Source organism: Bacillus rossius, chromosome 13, assembly GCF_032445375.1.
Source record: "Bacillus rossius redtenbacheri isolate Brsri chromosome 13, Brsri_v3, whole genome shotgun sequence".
NCBI classification, from domain to species: Eukaryota; Metazoa; Arthropoda; class Insecta; order Phasmatodea; family Bacillidae; genus Bacillus; species Bacillus rossius.
In genome coordinates this window covers 22,204,643-22,225,989 of record NC_086340.1, presented here as the reverse complement: position 1 = coordinate 22,225,989, position 21,347 = coordinate 22,204,643, and the positions used below count along the sequence as shown (strand labels likewise).

The window sequence follows — 21,347 nt, the reverse complement described above, 5'->3', positions numbered from 1 at the left end:
AAACGCCACAGGCCTTCTCGGAACTCTTTCAGTAGGCTGGCATGCGTTGCTATTTTTGTCTCTGTCGCACTTTGTTTCTAGTCGTATGGTTGAGCACTTTTATGTTTACATTGCTCAAATGTATTTTATGTTAATTATTCAGTAAAATATTAATATTTTAGCATCATTTAAAATTATTTACTGTTAATTGTAACTTTTACTGTACATAAATGTTAAGGTTTTTAAGTTGGAATTAATGTTTCCTTTTTTTGTTTCCCATTTTCGGCTCTTTTACGGATTATCCGCGATTTTCACTATCCGCGGTGGCCCTGCCACTTAATTTCGCGGATAAGCGGGTGTGTACTGTAGTACTAGCTGAAGTACTCGGCTTTGCCTGGGCTAAACACATCATAATATAAGGAACATCACTGCCGAGTTTCAAGTATGTAGGACGTACACTTGAAAAATGGGAAATTTAGATTTTTGAGTTTTATCAATTGCACGATCTTGGTGCATCAAGGCTCCACATCAGCAAAACCAGGATGCCAATCTTCATCATCATTTTGTGGGAAGGCAGGTAACCCGTACGCAAGATGTGACGGATGCACCAAACAATAGCACGTTACAAATTCAAGGCAACGTCATCTATCAACAAAGTTCTAAACTACACTGTTACTAGCGCAATTACTTGAAAATAAAATGTTGATATACTTTCTATTAAAAAAATTACACAAGACATGCACGTACAAATGCTAAAAAAATTTGAAATAAAAAAAGTAAAGTTGCAGCATTAAGCACAAGTCTAATGCTCTAATGGCCTACAAGTCTAGTGTTATACTGATAACCAGAAAAATGAGAAACAAATAAAAATAACAAAACTGTTACTTTTAAGTTTTTAACACATATTTCCTGACGAGCTCAACTTGACTTTTAAGTACTCAACTAATAGATAAATATGCCTGAAGTGGACTATATAAATTATTTATTGAATGTATGACCGTATAAATAATGAAATAGGCGTGGTAAGACTCAAAAATTTGTACACTAGTCTTTTCTATCAATTATGCATTTAAGTCTTTTATTTTTTAAATACTAATACATTGCTATCACAAAATCAATTAAAATTTCAAATTATTTCATAGTAATACTTACCTCTAACCCACGTGATTGTGTTGGGATCAATGTCCAGTCTTGCAAAAGATTTCTTCTCCTCGGGACTCAAAGATTCAGGATCTGTCTTCTTGATACCCAGCCTTTCTAATCTACGCAGCTAAAACAACAGGAAAAAAATCAGTGATTAATAAGTGGGAATTATTTATAAATACACTAGAGTCCCGTTATAGCGAGCACGGTAATAGCGAGAACACGGCTATAACGAGGTCTTTTTGAGGAATTTACGGCGTGATCGCGTGAAGCGCGCCTTGGTTATTAGTCTGCTATACTTCACCCCTCTCGCTCGCCTCTAGACATTTTGCCGTTGACATCTGTCACATTCTTCAGCCTTGCAGTCGCAGAGGGGGGGGGGGGGGGGGGGGGGGGGGGCAATACACCTTTTTATAAAGAATCATCTATCACCCCTATTGAAGCGGGGGGGGGGGGGGGGGGGGGGGGGGGAATTTGTATTTCAAGGTGGAAAAAGGTGCTATTTAAGCAGTTTTATTATATCTAAAAATTGATTACACAGCACTTTCTCTTTGCCCCCATTTGCCCCCACTTCAAGGTTTCAGAGGGAAGGCAAAATACCCCTCCCCCCCCCCCCCCCCCCTGCTTGGCGGTCTCTCTCGAGAGTGAACCGACCTGTATCTTGGAGAAGGAGCGCCTGCCCTTGACCTTGGGCACCAGCCGGTTGTAGAGGGCCTCGTCGCCCTGCGTCGCCTCGTGGAACACGCGGGCGTCCAGCTGGGCCGCCAGCAGGTTGTTGGCGGCGGTGACGGCGTGGATGTCGCCCGTCAGGTGCAGGTTGAACTCCTCCATCGGGATCACCTGGGAGTAGCCCCCGCCCGCGGCTCCACCTGGCCGCAGACACACACGCGAGAGTCCTCGACGGTCCCGAGTGTGGTTTTTTTTTTTTTGCAAGTGGGGAAGATGCGATGGGGAACAAACACTATTGCTGGTTTGCCCAAGTCATGAGTAGAAACAAGGATTTTAAGATTTAGTTTTTCAGGCCAATGTCATTATAAAAAACTAGATATTTCAGTGTAACTGTTTTTATTTAAATTAAAAAAATAATAATAAAAGTATGTTACTGAACAAATATACTTAAATGTTTCATGATACTAATATCTCCAAAACAGTTACATTCTGACTATACATGATGCACTTTTTCAATATGATGATTTGTAAGAAACATGTCTAACTTTTCAGAACAAAATAAAATAAATATGTTAAATATTTCTGTGTTTGAAAAATGTTTTAACGTACGTATTATAGCATTGCAGAACCCTGCCCTCCTAAAGAAATAATTTTCTTTTAAACTTCTTTTTGTATAAGTAAATATAAATAAGTCAATGTTTTTAGAGTGATGTATAAGTTATGAGACAGTAGAATCAGACGTTATGAATATTAATATATGTTATTTTCACTTGCTATGTGTTATAAGAAGGTATTTTGTATTTTATTAGACATTTTTAATCATTAGTAATTTTTATGTAATTATTCACAAAGAAGCCACTGTTCTAGGTTTTTGCCTGTTTAGGCCTAATTTTTCAGGTTATTTCGAAATGATTTTAATTTGGTAAAGTAATTTGTATTATAATTGCTGTTTATAATGTTCATTAACGTGTTGGATGATTCTAGAACACGGTACTGTGTCTGGGCTGGTGGGATGGTTAGAAAGAGAGGCATGAGAGGCCTGTAAGTGTAAGTGAGAAAGGAACAGTGCTTCCCCGCCAACCGAGATAAAGACGGTAATTTCCCCCCTGTGTGGGAACTGAGTGATAACTGCTCTCTCACGGTGTGGGAGAGAGAACGAGAATGGAAGTCCCCGATTTCGGTGTGAAATTGAAAAGAGATAGATCAGGGGAAGCCCAGAGTTCTGTATGTACAAAGTTCTTTCATGTATTGTAACTTGTTCTGTGATTGGCTGGTATCTGTAAGAGTGAATGAAGCGTGCGTGTGATTGGTCGGTGAGGTCATGTGACGTCTACTCCCTGCGTGGAGGAGAGTGTGGCAGGACTTCACCAGTCGTCGGGCGATCGCTGCCAGGCGAGGCCACGTTTTGGCGGCTCGCTGTTTTTTGCTAGGTTTGGCCGTGCTTGAAGTCGCACATATTTCGGATAGTTTCCTTATTGAAGGACTTAATCGACGTTATTATTTTTATTATTTAAATCTCATCAAGTGAACTGCGGGCAGCTTTCGACGGGCAGATGTATGTGTGAAACGAGTGAATGAAACCTTGGGTTCAATTTGTCTATGCATTCTAGTTGAAAAAATAAAACAACGAAAATCGACGTTTTAAATCTTTTTATTTTTGTAAGTAACGAACCGTTACAGTATTAATGTAAAAATAACAGTTGCAAAATTAAAAAAGTAAATTTTTTCAATATTATTTTATTAAATTCTACAAACATAATGCCAAAAAATCACTTAATATTTAAATTTAACGAAAGTTTTAGGTTTTTGTTAGTAGAGTTAAGTTTTGATTCTAAATGCAGATTAGTTTCATGATTTTGATTGCATTTTGGTGCTTTGTGGTGTATTAAATTGAATTTAGGTGTTATAAGGTGTATTGACATGCTTTTTGGTATTATTTTGGTTTTATCGCAATCCACCCTGCAATTTTGTCTGAAGTCAAAAGAAGCCTCAATACCAGACCAAAAAGATAAATATGCAAACACACAAAAACAAGCTGAAATCAGTCCATGCTAAATCATTAAAATCATACAACAGAAAATATTGTGGTAGGAATTCGTCAGAAAATAACAGTTGGAACCATTCTCTCTTGAGAAGTCTACTTCGTTTGTCAAAGCTACCAAAGCGATTTATTTAGGAAGAAACTAATAAGGTGTGATCAAAAGGTGTGTATCTGTTAATGAATTACTCCTATAAATTAATGATCTCACATGGAAGTTAAAAAAAAAAAAAATCTTATGCTAAAATTGTAGAAAAACATAATGTTGTTACTTTTTAATACATCTACTTTCATTCCTGTTATAATTTATTGTAAAATGCTTTAACTTTATCTAAAATATTTGGGTGGAACAATTTTCGATAAATAAACTATTACAGTAAAAACAACAGTTAAAATTAAAAAAAAAAATTAAACTTTTTTAGTAACAAAGTCGTCTGAATTTATTAATATATAACTATCTTAATATTACCTTAAACCTTTGTCCAAAAAAATTTATACGACCTTGCATTAGAGCAAGGGATGAAAAATAGTGTTTGAATATTACAAATTAAATTCCATGACTACCTTAGTAGGCATAATATGAAACTCCTTAAGATATTCAATGCTGGATGATATAAGTTAAAATATATTCAAAATATTTTCGCTGCATGGATAATGAAAAAAATGTTAAAATCGATTTTTTTTTAGAATATTGACAAACATATAGGATGTTATGTCTGCTACATTAAGTTCTTAAAATGTTCCAATGTTCGAAATCTACCTATGCCTGTAGGCTGTGCCGAAATGGATAATTATTCATAGCCCTTCAAACCAGATGCACACCATTTTGCTCCAGCGTGTACAACGCTGCAGGTGTGAAAACTAAGCGCGGGCACCTTTGATTCCAAAAGTGGGACCTTGAGACGGCTGGCGCACGCAGGCGAAGGCGTTCTTGCTGCGGTGCGCGGCGAGCGCTTGCACCAGGCCGATCGTGGTGGTGCTCTTCCCCTCCCCCAGCGGCGTGGGCGTGATGCTGCGCACACAACGGACGTTCACACGAGCAGTGGGCCCGAATGGTTCCCCCCCCCCCCCCCCCCCCCCCCCCCCGTTTCACGGTCCCGTTCATTCGAAACACGTTTAAATATTTCAACAGCAAAATTTCCAAAACGATTAAGCTTGTTAGTAAAGACTATGTTTGTGTTCTCTATAAAAAAAAAATGAAGATTGTGTTAAATATCTCATTTAAGGCAGTAACACAAAACAATGTATAGTTAACTATTCAATGTAAAGAAAACAGTTTGTTTGATGTTGTGTATCAATAATGGTGATGGACAGACTGTACTGGCAGAAGAGGGTCATGGCAGGGGAGGATTGAAACCGGTTTTGACGGGTAGCGGACAGAGGGGTGTGGTGAAGCGGAAGCGGCAGAGCTCTTGACGGGACAGCGTGCTTGTAGACTCTGCACGTGACTGTGCATGCAGAGATATGGTGCCCAGTAAATATTACAGTAAACAATGTTGTCTATCATTTCACAGCCCTGCATTATAGTAAGCTTGCAACACAGTTAATGCTAGGAACTGTAATTCTGATTGCTTATAATTGGTGTGAATAACCAAGACATTTCCAGAACAAAATGAGTCGGTAAGAAACCATCCTTGAGATTGGAACTATATTTCGATGATGGTGAATAATGTAATAAAAATAAACAAATGATGACTGAACAGTTAAATACATGTTCTACGAAACTTAACTGAGTAATACTACAATAATCAATAAGTAATTTTAACATACTAATTCATGAATTGTAATAATCCTTACAAAATGTGAATCGACGTATGATTATGCAAAAGAAGCCTGAAGTTTAGTTTGATACTGTGGTTCACGGTAAAATATGAGATAGAAGTCTATTCTACTAGTGCATTAAACGAGACACAGCTTTACAGCGAAGATTAGCTGTGTGACTTAGAAATAGAGCTTCAACTTCAAGATATCCAGTACATCAATTAAGAACGAGTGACTCTGTATACCAAAGGCAGGAAGGAAACAACTTCGCCGGATAATTCCCTAAATCTACCTGCAGTATAATCCATCGTTGGACCATTTCGCTGGGCTACCAGCTGAACTCCAGGACCAAGAGTATGATCGTGGTTCGTGACACGTGTTAATTTCTGCGTGTATCCAGCCAATACATTGAGTATTCGTTTAGGACATCAAGAATTTCTCCTAAAAGGTACTACCATTTTTTTACAAAGGTCATATTGCATTATCGTCCTGATGTCGAACCTAAAGTAATGCTATGTAAGTTAACCCCATGCCATCGTATTTTGTTAACATCATGTTCGAACACAATTATTTTGATGATAATCGTTGCCAAGTGATATAGTTAACAATTTAATTTGACAAATTGGAATCCTAAGGTGAACTCCATCCAGTTGAAACGTAATAAAAAGAAAGAGGTACTCACCCTGCGACCACAATGAACTTGCCGTTCTTCTGCCACTGCAGCCTCTGCAGCACAGAGAGACTTATCTTGGCCTTCTTGTGTCCGTACTGGTTCACTTCTGCCGGATATAGTCCCACCTCCTTGGCTAAGTGAAGAATGTCCTTTGGCTCCTGCGACCTTGCTATCGCAATATCGCTGAGGGGGAAAAAAAAAAATTAAAATTCCCAGTAAGCACAAAAACATTCATTTGGAGAGTTACATATATGGTAACTGCAAAAAGCAATAAAATGTTTTATAATTATAGTGCAGGACAAATGTCTTAACAACTGTCAGTGCGGTGACGAAAAGCATGAAAGGTAAAAGAAACAGAAGAGAATATAGAACAGTGGGGTGCGGCCAAGAAAATCTCCTTGGGCATGGCATTTTTCTTAAGAGTGCTTCACTCGTACCATGCAGTACGTAGATACATGCACATAGGTCATTACAGTTGATGTGTAACCAGACTGTGCCGAGTCTGCAGCATTTGTTTCCACACAGCTCAGCCTACTACTATTTGGCTTTGCTGATTCATTCCGAGTTTCCATCATACTATGGATCCCTGCTTCCTAATTAGTACTAGGCATTTATTAAAATTATTAATCTATTATTATTTACTAGAGACCGAAATAAGCGGAAATATTTTGTTGAAAACGTAACACTACAAGTGATTGCTGAAATTCATACTTTAAGGAAAGTGTAAAACGTATCTCCTACAGTTGAAGCAAGATGACTTGTAGGTTACGGGTGTGGCCACACTGCTACCAACCTCGGCACTGGTGACACGAGCTTCAGCGGGAGGATGTGCAGGCCCCAGCTGGGGCTGAGGAGCTTGGAGCCGGCCCTCTGGGCGGACAGGACGGTGTTCTTCATGAGCATGGCGACCGTCATGGGGCCGACGCCCCCCGGGACGGGCGTGATGTACGAGGCCACACGGGACACCTCTTCGAACGCCACGTCCCCGACCAAGCGCTGGCCGGTCTTCTTCGTGGCGTCTGCGGCACCCGCACAGATTAGACGTCACCACGCCACACACACTGACTCATCTTCTAAACATCATGGTATAGACTTCTTACAGTCAATCCCGAAAAATAGCTCCACTAAATTTAACTTAACCAGAGACTGCCAGACCTGCCAACATTCAAATTTAAAAAATCATGAGGTCCTCGATAAAAACTTTCAGGCCCATAAAATACAGGTTAGATATAAAAAAAGCAACAAATGAGAATCTTTAAATATTTAAGTGACATACCTGTAGGTACATTATGTTACATGGTCTCTGCTTCAAAATGTATTTCAACAAATTATAGGTTGCAGATTTAATTTAGTTGAACATAATTTAGCGCTGTCGTGTAGCGATCATGCAGGGCCGCAACTAAAAAAGATGTAAAATAACATTCTGCTCGTGTAACACTATTATCACTGTTCACAGCAAAAATAATTTTTTTTATTGGAAGCAATACACTTCACGTGTTAGCTGTGTTTTTTTGTAGTGACATGTTTCACAATGTCTCCTCTTCCACTATGCGAGATAGAAAAATCAGCACGGCACACGCTACAAAACGCAAAATTGCTTCCTTTACGTGACTCGAGTATTGATGGAAACTCGTTACTGTAAGTTTCGTAAAACTTGTTTTGTAACTTTTACAAACAAAATCTTGGGGCCCCGAAAAATCGTGAGGAAACACTATTTTGGCGTGAGGGCGTGAGATGGACCTTAAAATCGTGAGCCTCACACCAAAATCGTGAGAGTTGGCAGGTCTGGACTGCATATCATGAACTCCAACCAACAACATATTAATTAGTATAAGTAGTTTCACATTTAAACACGTTCTCAAAGCTGGGGGGGGAGGGGGGGGGGAAGAAGAAGAAAAAAACTTAAAACACAAAATTCCAACTGTTGAAATTAGCTGACACACACTATTATTAAAATTTTCAATTTCAAGGAACAAAAAAATTCAAAATATTTTTTTTACGATAATAAAATTCAAAATTGTATCTCAAATATATTTAAAGTTAAATTAAACTTACAGCAAAAATTTTTTATGCTTTATAGAGAAAACCACAAAAAAATTAATACAAAATAAAGTAAAACAAGGGAAGGGGGGGGGGGGGGGGGGGGGAAGTTTGAGAGAATGACAAAAATAAATACTGGATAAACCTTATATGGAACCTTAATAGAGATGTACGAAATGCAACAAAATTAATACCTGGCAATTAATTTTCCTAAACAAGTAAAAAGTTATTATTTAAAATTTTGTTTTGTAGATCCAACATTTAGAGGCCTGTGCGGTTACTCAATTTTTTGGTTGCGGTTTCGGATCCTTTAAAATAACTGACCCAAAAGTAACTTTAGAAATATTTGGTTTCGGTTCCAGGTAATTTTTGAACATTTCTGTAACTTCTTACTTTGCGTTAATGAAACGTTTTTCCTGAAGGAAAGGTAAGCAAACACATTCTTTAACTGTCACTAATGTCTCGCGATGTAATACGCGTGAAAAATGTATGTCATAATAGTTTAGTTTACCTGTCCAGGGATGTAGCCACATGGGGCGGCATGGGGCGGTGAAACCCACACTCGGAAATCGCCGACCCACACTAATTTTATCTAAAAACCATATCTCTATTCCTGGATGTATGGCAAGGAATGTTATCTCCTTGTTGCGCTAAGCAGTTTTTGCCGCCTGGCCGGAGCTGGAGGAGTGAATATGGAAGGGGGATGAGCTATTTTTAGACAGTCTTGCTGCGTGTGATGTGCCGCTGCAGAGAAGCTCTCTGCTACTTCCTTCCCACCCCAAGTCTCTACGTTGCTAGGCAACCATTCCTCCCCCTCTTTCCTTACGTTGGAGGGACAAAGACAAGGTCAAACACTCCGTGCCGCCTAGCCTGGCTCGTTTGCCGCCGTGCGTCTGATGATTTAGAGATAACAGTGCCGCCAGGCATGTAGGCCTATACTAAAAACATTAATCTGTTGTATGAGTGTCAGAGTGGATAGGTCAGTTGGACTTGTGAAAGTTTTTCTTTGTTATTGAGAGAAGGCTTGTGTATTATGAGGTGATGAGTATATTTACTTGTTACTTCCAATGGCCTATTTCTAGAGTGCCAAAGGAGTGAGTGAAGAATTTGTGACAAATGGTATACTAATAAAACTTTTGTGAGAAAACTAACATAAATAAGCCATTAGTTTTAGTAATAACATTGTCGGTTCTGTATTTATTTTAAGATATTCACAAAGGGCTTTCTTTTACAGTAGTGTAAACATGTCTAACAATGGGAAAAGAAATCAGACAATTACAAAGTTTTTCGTTTCACAACCAAGAAAAAAACGGGAAATTTTTCTGGACAGTGAGAATGTTCATTCTGAAGAGACTACCAAATCAAATTGTAAAGTATCAGAGTTTGAAAACAAGTGCCTTGTGACAAACACTGCGCCTATTGAAGACCAGCCACCAGTGCCATCAACTAGCTCATCAAGTGTTGTAGGTGTATCTACAGAAGACCAGCTACCAGCAAGCACACTAACACCCTCAACTAGTTCTGCAGTTGCAGTGGGACGAAAACAAGCAGTCACATTTAGGCGAGAGTGGAAAACTAACAGAGCATGGTTGGTTTACAACACAGATGCTAAAGGTATGTTCTGCTTGCTGTGTCAAAAATTTAACAAAACTCCTTTTGATAGAGATACTTGGACAAAATCCCCATGCACTCGTTTGCGATTGGAAAGTGTTGTTCGACACGAAAATTGTGCTGCACATATTGATTCACTTAAACTTGAATTGCAAGCCAGCCTTCATGGTCCCATCAGTGACAAAATACAGCCAAGCATGTGTGAGGAAGATCTCATGAAAGCGTTTGCATGTCTATACTTCTTGTGCAAAAAGAAAATTCCTCATACAACAAACTTTGAGCCTATTTTTGACTTGGCATGCTTTCTTGGTGTTCCCATCAAAGACACAATTCGTGTAGAAAAAAATGCTAATTACTGTAGTAGAACATCCATTCAAGATATGGTAATTAGTTTATCCACTCTGATAGAAAATGAGATCTTGGGCAAGTTACAAAATGCACCATTCTTCTCAATTGAAATTGATGAGACTACAGATTCAGCTGTAGTTGAACAATTAGTCATTCATGCACGTTATGCTGACAGTGAAGGTTTCCTGCAAAGCAGTTTCCTGAAAATTATTGACATTCTCAGTGACTTAGGAAATAGTGGCCTTAGTGGTACAAAAAATTGTACCTCAAATTTGCAAGGTGTTGCCCTGAACTCTGTTAACATTTCAAATGCTGTTATATCATATTTGCATGATAGTGATCTATGTTTCTCAAAGCTGTGTGGTATTGGAACAGATGGTGCACCTGTTCTTACAGGTAAACATAATGGGGCAGTTAAAAAGATAAGAGAGAAACAGGTAGAAATTCAGCAACAGCTAGGTGTAGAAAATGTATGTGAAGCTGTTGGTGTACACTGTGCAGGCCACAGGTTGAATATGGCTGTATCGCAAGCTGCTGAAAAGACCCTTGGAATAAAAAAATTCTGTGACATTATGAGGCAGGTATTTGACTTTTACCAAAACAGCTCTGTCAGAAGTGCTGGCCTGCATGAATTACAGTGTCTATTTCCTCAAGATCCACAAGGCAAGGTCAAGCAGCCTAGTCATACAAGGTGGTTGAGCTATGGAGAATGTGTACTTCGGATGAAAGATATTTATCCAAGTGTTGTACTTAGTCTTGAAAGGGAATGTGAAGAAAGAAATGATGCAAGGGCTCGGGGTCTGTGTTCTTATGTGACTGAATTCTCATTCATTGCAACACTGTTGTTAATGTGTGACGTATTACCCATCATGAACCGTCTTTCTAAAATATTTCAACAGGAAAATGCTGATTTGAGTATTGTGAAGTCTTTTGTAGATTCAACCATCAACAAACTTCAGAGACTGAAAGATTTTGAAGGATTAAATGAGAGGGAAATTGCATCATATTTGGAAATGTGTGCAAGTAAAGGTGTCTCAGTTCACACCAAGCCAACAAATGCTGCTCATTTCAAGAACATTAAATTACAGTACCTCCAAACACTAATTGAAAACATTCAAGTCAGATTTACCGATTGTGACATTCTAACATGTTTTTCCATTTTTAACCCTACACATCTTCCATCTCCTCATGACCATCGCTTTGATGTGTATGGAACAGAAGCTATAAAACTGTTGTATGCAAGATTTGGATTACAATCAAGACTTTGCCTACAAGAATGGTGTGAAATCAAGCAATACATGGCTGATAACCACAGGAAAAAGACTTGTACAGAAGTGGTCCACTTTCTTTGCACTGACAAAACAATTGGCAGTTTGTTTCCAAATATAGCCAAACTCGCACAAGTGTACAGAGTCATTCCACTTCACACAGCTGACTGTGAGAGAGATTTCTCTCAAATGAAGCTCATAAAAACTGACTTGAGAAACAGACTGAGTGAGTTCACGCTTGATTCCCTGCTTCGCATTTCGCTGGAAGGTCCAGATGTCCAAGACTACCCATTTAAAACTGCAGTTCAGCATTGGGCAGCACAGAAGAACAGAAGAATTCGCTTGAAATAGAAGTGAACGTTAACGATGGTTGAGAAAATTTGGTTAAATTTAAACGGGGGTGTTGTTTTTCCTAAAACAATTGACGTTAAAGTTGTGGTATTTAATTTGCTGTGTCGCCATTTTTTTTGCAGGCAACCCACACTCACATTTTCCTAGCTACATCCCTGCTGTCACAATGAATTTGGCAAGAGATAGAACCAAGATGCTTACTAAGTTCCATAAATTTTGAGGCCTTAGTTTCACTGGGTTAAATTTTGTCTTCAATAAAGTAAAATATTTAAATAAGATTACATTGAATTAAATAGTGACATATTTTCAGTGTGATCATTGCTTTAACTGTGTAGAAATTTAAATAAATAACAAAAAAAGTTTTAGAACAAATACTGCTCAAACCAATCTTTCAGTTTCTGTCATGGACTCACTTACATTGGGATGTTAAGATATCTGGAATGTTACTATTTCTGGCAGTTCGTACGTTAAATACCAAACTACAATATAAACAAATCATGCAAGCGAAAAATATTGCATTATAAAACAAAGTATGCTGAAACTCTAAATTATAAAGAACAAATTACATTTGTATCGTAATAAAAATATATAAATAAGTTGCTATAAATGCAGAACCAGGAAAATGAGAATTTATTTTCACTGCCAGGATTTTGATGCCAGCATCGATGGGGGCCTACCTATTTGAAGGTTTGAGGTTAGCTTCAAATTTCTTACACAAAATAAATGTTTTTGGCTAGTGGAAAGAGTGTACTCTTATCTGTGTGTTTAATTACCTAATAATGACCCAGCAAACAACACACATACACATACATGCACGCACCCACTCACCCACCCTGACATGTATAACTGGGGGTCATCTTACATTCAGGGCCAACTTATTCTCGGGTGTATACGGTAGTCTCCTCCGATGTTACACACCACACAAAGGAAGCCTACAATTCACGTAGTTTCGGTTCCCTACCACGTTCGTGCAACTTCGGATTTCTCTCAAAAATTAAAATAAAAAAAAATTGAAGGGTTAGGTTAGGTTAGGTTAGGTTAGGTCAGTCACAAAATGCTTGTTTTCATTGGAAACTTCCGATTTAGCGGCTGAAGTGGCGTTAATACCAAAACGCAAAACTTCGGAAATCTTCGGAACTTCTTGCAGGGAACCGAAACTACGTGAGTTGCAGGCTTCCCCACCACACAAACCACACAAACACCCACCTGGAACGGAAGAGATGCCGCAGTCAATCACCACTGCACCCTTCTTGATCCAGCTGCCCCGCACCATCTCCGGCTGACCGACGGCTACCACCAATATGTCTGCCTTGGCGGTCTGGAACACGTAACCACGTCCCTGGCATCTCACAATCACCAGAAATATACACGTGGTTCACTCTGATCAAAGTCACTGTGGTTTGAGTGTAAAAAAATATAAGTGTGAAAATCATATTTTCAAAAAAAAAATTAATAAATACTCTAATACTATCAAATACTATAAAAGTAGAGGTATACGAGGTCCCGAAACACAGTATAAAAGTTGGAAAAGTGACCATTCCCAAACTTTGGGAAAATAATTTTTGTATTAGTAAAAATTTCCGGGAAACTAATTTTTTATTATAAAAACATTATGTGCTTAATGTTTTCGATAAAATCCATGTCACGTAACAAACCACAACTTTGCACATACATATATTGATTGGACAAAGCACAAAGATATCACAAAAACACATGTATCTGCGAAACATAATTCAACCTGAATTCATAAATGCTGATAAAAATAAAAACTGTGACTAAATAAAGTACTTAATGTGTTCGTCTCCACTGTGATTTTAGGGATTCGAAATTTGGAGAAAAAAAATTCTTGCATAAATGTCGCATGGTGTTTTTGGTCCGTCCCACTGTTAGATTCCAAGCTCTTTGTGTAGATAGTAAACATGACCTTCCCAAAGATAACAGAACAAAGCTTTGTGCAACAGTTGGTTCTCAAGTTGCGGTCTGGCATTGTGGTAGTTATGAGAAAATAACAGTAATTAAGAACTCTTTTAAGATGTACATACTGTCCGGACCAAACGTTCTGATAGCTGGCTGCGCGGGGGTGAAGGGGCAAGGCGGCGGAGGGGCAGGCGATGCGCGCGCAGGTCGGTACGGGTAGCGTTCAGCATGAAAACATTGCTACGTGACCAACTCGCAGTGCGTGTTACGAGTAGAGGTGTAAAAGTAACGAAAATAAGCGTACCCGTATGTATTCGTTACTATAACAATCAGTACTCGTTACATCTGATACCGCATAAAATGCAACGAATCGAGTCGTATTGCGTACGCGTACAGTATGACGTCCCGTAAATAATAATAAATAGAATATATACAATTAACAATATTTGATAATTAACAGTTTTTGTTAACCAAGAAACAATTAAATCTCATTAGAGCGGCTTTATTATATTATCTCTTTTAAGATAATAAAAAAAACGTGAAAATTCGCGATGATAAAAAACAAAAACATAGATATTTCTAATTTGTAAAAAATACTTTCTTACGTTGTTTGTGTTCCAATCTCAAACTTTGTCTACACACACAATACCTTTAATAAACAGTAAAAAACTTGGACGACGAATTTCCAAATTATACTTTACTTAATAAACAAACATCGTTCTTTGTAACGTAAATTCATCGAATATGCGCGCGCATGCGTGAAACATACGAAAAATGCGAGTAACGAAATGCAGCCGTGTGTAACGTTTCGTTACTCGTATATAGACGGCGCACCCGTTACTCAGTACTCAATACATACGGTTTGCTACAGCTCTAGTTACGAGACGTACGGAAATGGACGGACGTGGACGTGGACGTGGACGTGGACGTGGACGCTGCCGACTGCCTCATAAAGTTATTCATAGTCGAGAAAGAGACATTATTGCTAAAGTAGTGAGCAATGACTTCAATGCCTTAAGGGGGAGGTTATCAATACATTGTTTATTTATAGTATACCTTTATATTTTTGTTTGGAAATTGTATTTATTCTGTAGACATTGATACTTACGATTTTGCTATTGTGAATTATATTGTTTCTTTCATAATTTTGTATAGTAGCATTTTATTGTCTAATTTTGCATTTTACAGTATTATGCATTAAACCAAAACCGGCGACCAGGTCAGTTTGATTTTTAAATTCCTGAGATTTATGTTTTATTGTTTCATGTAATTTAACGAGTTAATTACCCGTACAGGGTGATTTTATTTAATTTTCTTTCTACAGTATGTGGCACTTTTACCAAGAGAGTATTATATTTTCATGTAATTGATTTTTTTTAAACTTATGCTTGTGACGAGGTATATTAAAAATACGTTTTTCCCCCTGCAGTAAACTTCATTTGCTAAATTTATTTGTGCGTAACATATTTATTTCATTACACATTCCTTGATACCGACTCATATCTATATTTAACCTTGTTTTTCAGCTAACAACATTTGGATAAAATATCTGTCGAGGTGAAATTCAGACTACTGGTAACGTGTGCATTGCATTCATATGGGTTGATTACATTGCTGTTTTTGGGTTGTTAATATAAGTCACACCATCGGTTTTACATTTCTCGTTATATAGTGAAAAAATTATATGGGCCTAAGGTGTCATGATAAGGACGAGTGAAACCCAAAGCGTTGTGGCCTGGGGAGCGATGAGAAAGCGATACACGCATATGTTTTTGTAACAGAGATAACACGTCCGAGCCGTGACGGGTCGTGCCGAATGTGCGCCGCGTGTGACCGGGCCGTGCCGACATTACGCGCCTACAGCACTAGGGAGTCCAGCTACCACAACGTTTGGTCCGGACAGTACCTGCACAATCCAATTTTCCGTCCAATCCCTTTTCCTGCAAGATATTTCCCATAAACTTATTTTCCTGTATGAAACAATGCAGTGTAGACAAGACAGCGAGGGGCGCCAGATTCAGAGCAGGCTGACGTCACGCGCCGTCCACTGACGTAAGGCCTGGCCAGAATACAAGGGTCTTGGCTACCCCCGTCCCCTGCCTCCGCATCGTCAAGCCTCGAGCTATTATCACCTTTAGCGGCCCGGGAGTTACGGGCTTGCGGAGGTCGCCACGTGGAGTAACGTGAATAGGCGTCGCCATTTATCGATGTTTCAGGTGTCGGCCTGGGACGACGTGACTCGTCACAGCCACTCTTCATCGGTTCAAGGAAGGGAACCACAAGTGTATTTAAGCATGCAACGCCAACCTCCGCGGGAGTTTCGAGCGAGTTCCCAGAGTTCTGCGAGCGAAGGGAAGGGCGATATTGGCGAAGAGGGTGAGAGATCCCCCTCAAGAGTGGCACCATGAATTAACACACCTCTTATCTCTTGGGTGGTAGAGTCTCTGTACTTTGGGTGCGTGATAAGACACGGCCTACCTGCTGCTCCAGGTCCTTAGTCCTGGTGTGGCACACGGTAACCGTGGCGTGGTGCCACTTGAGCAGTTCCGCTGCAGGCGTGCCAACAATCTTGCTGCGGCCCAGCACGACCGTATTGCTCCCAGCTATCGTCACACCGCTCCTGCCAGGAGAATCAATAACCTGCATGTTAACAACTAATTAAATAATGCTATCAATATTTGTTAAAGTACCGTATTTACCCGAAAATAATGTGACTCTGAAACATAATGCGAGTACAAACGTTTTGATTACGAGTTTATGAAAAAAACTTTATGGAGTAAAAATAAAATTCAAACACACAGAAATTAAAAATTATTTAATTCAGTAAATTTATATCATATTTACTAACAGATTTTCAGGTGCAACTTTCTGTTAAAAGAGTGATCTACATGGCCTGTTTCGAAACAGCAAGCAGTAATTAGAAGAAAAAAAGATTTTTATGGCTGTAGTTCAAAAGTCATGCGTCAGAAAGCAGGAATGCTGGCATACATGGGGGTGGCCAGCAGCCACTGTGAACTAACTCCCTTCCCCTTCAAGGTATTCCAAGTGTTGTCCTGCCTCATCTATCACGGGCTGACACCCCCCTTCCAAGCAAGAGGTTCAGAAAGCCGTTAACATGTGAAGCAGTTTACAGGCAGATCGTGTAGTTCTTCAACCTAGCAGAGGTTCAGGAGGCAATAATTAACAGCGGTCCAAAGTGGCGTTAAGTGACACAAGGCAGAGCGTGTGGTTTTTCATTTAAGCTTAAGCTATTCACATCACTGTAAACTCAAATTTTTGACCAGGCAAAATACAAGTTTACGATCATAATGGAACCCCCACTTTTACGTTTAGCAGTTTTGGTAAAAAAAAAAATATCACATTATACTCAGGTAAATACATTTACATTAACATATGATCTTTTTAACCCCACAGCTCAAATTAAAATATATGTTAAGTAAATGGCCTATATCCAAGCTAATATTAATACTTTTTCACTTATTAACCACAGTTTTTTCATCCCAGAGGAATTCATATTAAAAATCATTGCATGAATCCCTGCATGCTTTGAACGAGATACATATATAATAAGCAAAATAAATGCCAGGACAAAATATTTTCCTCACATTTTAGATTTTAACAATTATTTATTCAACAAGCCTATTTATTGTAATAATGTTCATGCCATGTATATAATATACCACTATAGATTTCAAAACAAATTGAAAATAGAAATGTAGTAGGTACTGTCGTAAAATACATTCATACAAAATTCTAATTTTCAGAATATCCTTTCATGCTCACAAGACAGCAAATATTTATTTGAGTAATGCTTATTACAGAACCGACTTTTGCAGGATATCTTTACGCCATTCCCTTGAAATACTTAAAAATGCCTTCAGTACATAGGTACCACTGCTGGCAGGAATACAGGTACACAGCACTAATTACCTTTTAATGAGCTCCATAGCTCCGTTAGGAGTGCAAGGAAGAAATCCTCCCAGATCACCCACAGCTACCCTGCCTTCATTCACAGCATTTAGACTGAAAAAAAAAAAAAAGAAAAAAAGAAAAAGAAAGAAAAGAAAAACAAATTCTTAGTCGAACATGCAGCATTTTAAATAAACACCAATTAGTTGAATTAATTTATTGATTTAGATTGAGTGTACATAAAAAAAATATTGGCATTTGCTGCTCGTATACACTGAAAAACAATGAAGTTATTACTAACTACACTATAGCACAATTAGTTTTAACTACTTTTTTTTTTTAGGTTGGTTCAAAAACATTTTTTGTACTGTGCTAAACTTAACAGGTTTTCAGGATATTATAATGAAACAAAAGTTTTAGTGATTACCTACAAGGATACACATACCTACATAATTTTGGATACATACATATTTTCTCAGCAGTTTTTCCCATTTTTAATTGAACCAAGGAGATGACATCAATATTTTAGTTAAAACTTCAGGTTTTTTTTTTCCTCATCATCTGTGATGTTTGAACTACCCATTTCTTAGTAAATGTAGTAATTTTACCCAGCAAGACAAAAATTTGAATTAAATAATAATCACTTTTTAATAAAAAAAAATTGCTTAGGATTGTAACTCTCATATTTTCTAGTTACTGTGAAAACAGATTGTATTAATGAAATTTTTGTACTAACAGGGTTTTCATTAAGAATGTTTTACTGTATTTACATTGTTTTATTTGAACGTTTGAAGTTCATATAAAAATCACTAATAAAAAGGTACTGTCATACACTCATACTTGCTGCCTTACAAAACACATGAGTAAGGCACGAAGTTCTTTCTTCTTTCTAAAATGACTTTTTATAGACATACAATAGTTTCCAGCAAAGAAGTCATAGCAAGGAAAATCAGCTCTGCTTAAAGACTTAAAACTTACAATAAATTATTATCTTACTTGCCTGCAAATTATGGTAAATATTTGTTACTGTGATTCAACAGCAAATTAATTTTAGAGATGCAGGTTAGTAATATGGAGTAATTTAGAATGGCTGCAATTCTAAATAGTACATACATAAAATTACATAGCCATGACTTAGTAGCAGATATGACCTGGCTGAATTAAACAGCCACAAAAAATCATAAAGTAGGTATCTACAACACAACTTTTAGCAAGATGATGTTTTATGTTGAATAAATGTGATACAAAATATTAGAAAAATTTACCAACCTAAAGTACTTTGTTCAGTTTGATATTGGTTATACAAAACTTCTCACTCACTGGAAACAAAAAAAAAAAAACTTTACCAGAAAAAAATACACAGCTGCATTCATAGCTTACATCTTGTTGAATTACAGAGCAGAGTTATCACATTATGTTAAAACTAAACATGCAAAAAAAAAAAAAATCCAAAATACTAAACATAAGACACTGAATTTCAAACCTCAGATGTGCACCAAGCAAATGTCTGTACATCCCATTAAAAAATTCAGCATGTCTTGGACTGAATTAACGAAGGCTTAATGTCCCATCCACATCAGCCATTATATGCTTTAATTAGAGACAAGTTTTGTGGTTTTACTTGTGACACAGTGTACTCCTGCCCTATAATATTTTAACTAATTTTCATTATATTTATTTGTGCATGATTAATTTATGCTGATGTTTCTTTTATTATGCACAGGCATTTCAAGTATTTTGATTTTCCTAAAACAAATATCATTAGTTCGGGTTAGGTTTTACATAAAGCTGAACGTAATATATTTTTAATTATAATTCTTTCACTCTAATTTGTTTAGTCATTTAAAATGTCTATTATTTATATTTTTACAATTAAAAAGCACACTAAGTGCAGTAAGACTGTAACATTCTAGAACATTCTAGAAGGTTTGAAAGGAATGGATACAGTAATGGAACACTCTGGTACCCTGAAGTATTTTTTTTTTTGTATCTAAGAAATGCGTCGCTGGAAAACCCATCACATGTGTGCATGACTCCGCAGCAATAGCCTAAAAGGTTCGCTGGGTAATTTTTTAGCCAGCCAATCAGGTGGAACCACGATGTGGGGTGACGTGTATTTCAAGACTTTCAGAGAATAATTTTCAGCAAGACAATGTTCCTATATGATCATGTACTGAATACTGTTCTGTGATTGGTCAGTAGACCCACGGGGTTGCCTCCCTTTGTTTCTAGCTTTGAAAAGGAAGGTTGGTGCATGGTGCCAGGCAATTGTCGCCACGTCCGGTTGCGTCATCGGCAACTCATGGAATTCCGACAAGAAATTTTCAAGTGACAATGTAACACCTGCTGATCAGAGCCAGGCAGAGTTACAACTTTTTTTTTAGGTGTATTTTTAGGAAAATATTAATTACAAATTTGACCCCAGGCATCGGCACTGGCCCAGGGTGACCTTGACACCTACCTGGTATAAATTCAGCGGAATGTTGTACCTGGTTAAAGTAAACTTAACCACGAGATATAATTTCTTTTTTATATAGAGTAAAATGAATCTATGAAGTTTAACTGAAACTGTGTTGGTATGTATTGTACAATTGTTTTATCACAAAATAATCAGATTAATATAAAAACATTTTTTAGAAACAAGAAACTTTTCCAATTAATGAACTTTTGATCAGAGAACGGAACTGTGATTGGTAACAAGTGCAAGTTGCGATTTTTTTTATTAAAACAATAAACAAAGGAAGTGCATGCGTGTGCGTTTGTGTGCGTTTGTGTGTGCTTGTGTGTGTGTGTGTGTGTTTGTTTTCAAAATCATTGATTATAAAGAAAATGAAAGTGTTATTGTGTGTCTATAAATAACTGCAAAATTATATTCCAGAGGCTTACCCATCGACATCCTTGTCAGGTGAAACACTATTAGTGATGAGGTGTGAATCAATTTCGTTGTCGCTGTCTAATGGCATCTGAACGATGATCCCGTGGATACTTGCATCATCATTAAGCTTCTTCAGTTTCATCAGAAGCTGCAAATTGAACACTTCTTTCTCTAAGGACCAAATGCTTGGACCAAAACCAACAATAAAAAAAAGTGGGGGAAATATTTATCGAATAAATGATTTACACAAATGTGACTGCATCTGTAATAAAATTTTTTTAACCTAGTTCAATATAAAACCTAACTTCTATCACTGAAAGAAACTCAACGGTATCAAACCAAAAATTGCAATATTATTTTTAAGGTTTATCCTCACACACCATGTTAGTTACTTCATTTTATTTTTGTTACTAGGTACCATTATTATTTAAGGGATAATATTGTAGCGTTATAGTAATAGCTCTCTTTCATCACAAATTTTGACATTAAATATTAATTACATACGTGCTAACTAATATAAATCAAGTCACACAAAGCTCAAGATTACTTGTGTGACAGCACATGTCACAGCCTGAAAACAACGTTTAGTGTTATCTTATAAAAAAATTTGGTGCCAAAAAAAAATAAGAGTTATAGCGATAAATGTGCATGACCAGTTCTTAAACCAAGGTACCTAAACCCTTTAGCGGAAAACCAACATGGCCCGTGGAACTGACCTTGAGGCTGTCTCACACAGAATTTTCATCATTTCATGTTGTCATAATT

The 21,347-nt window shown here is 37.6% G+C and overlaps 1 protein-coding gene across 6 annotated transcripts in view; it reads right to left on the bottom strand.

Moving 5' to 3' along the window:
* Positions 1-21,347, bottom strand: part of LOC134538356 (C-1-tetrahydrofolate synthase, cytoplasmic) — a 298,992-nt gene that overhangs the window by 27,988 nt on the left and 249,657 nt on the right. For all 6 annotated transcript variants that reach the window (XM_063379607.1, XM_063379605.1, XM_063379609.1 and 3 more), the window contains 9 exons: positions 20,594-20,730; positions 17,729-17,821; positions 16,277-16,418; positions 13,088-13,199; positions 7,057-7,282; positions 6,273-6,446; positions 4,705-4,841; positions 1,777-1,991; positions 1,132-1,249 (listed from right to left, as the gene is read on the bottom strand). In XM_063379607.1, the coding sequence (XP_063235677.1) occupies positions 1,132-1,249; positions 1,777-1,991; positions 4,705-4,841; positions 6,273-6,446; positions 7,057-7,282; positions 13,088-13,199; positions 16,277-16,418; positions 17,729-17,821; positions 20,594-20,730 (1,354 nt within the window). The remainder of the gene's footprint in view (positions 1-1,131; positions 1,250-1,776; positions 1,992-4,704; positions 4,842-6,272; positions 6,447-7,056; positions 7,283-13,087; positions 13,200-16,276; positions 16,419-17,728; positions 17,822-20,593; positions 20,731-21,347) is intronic.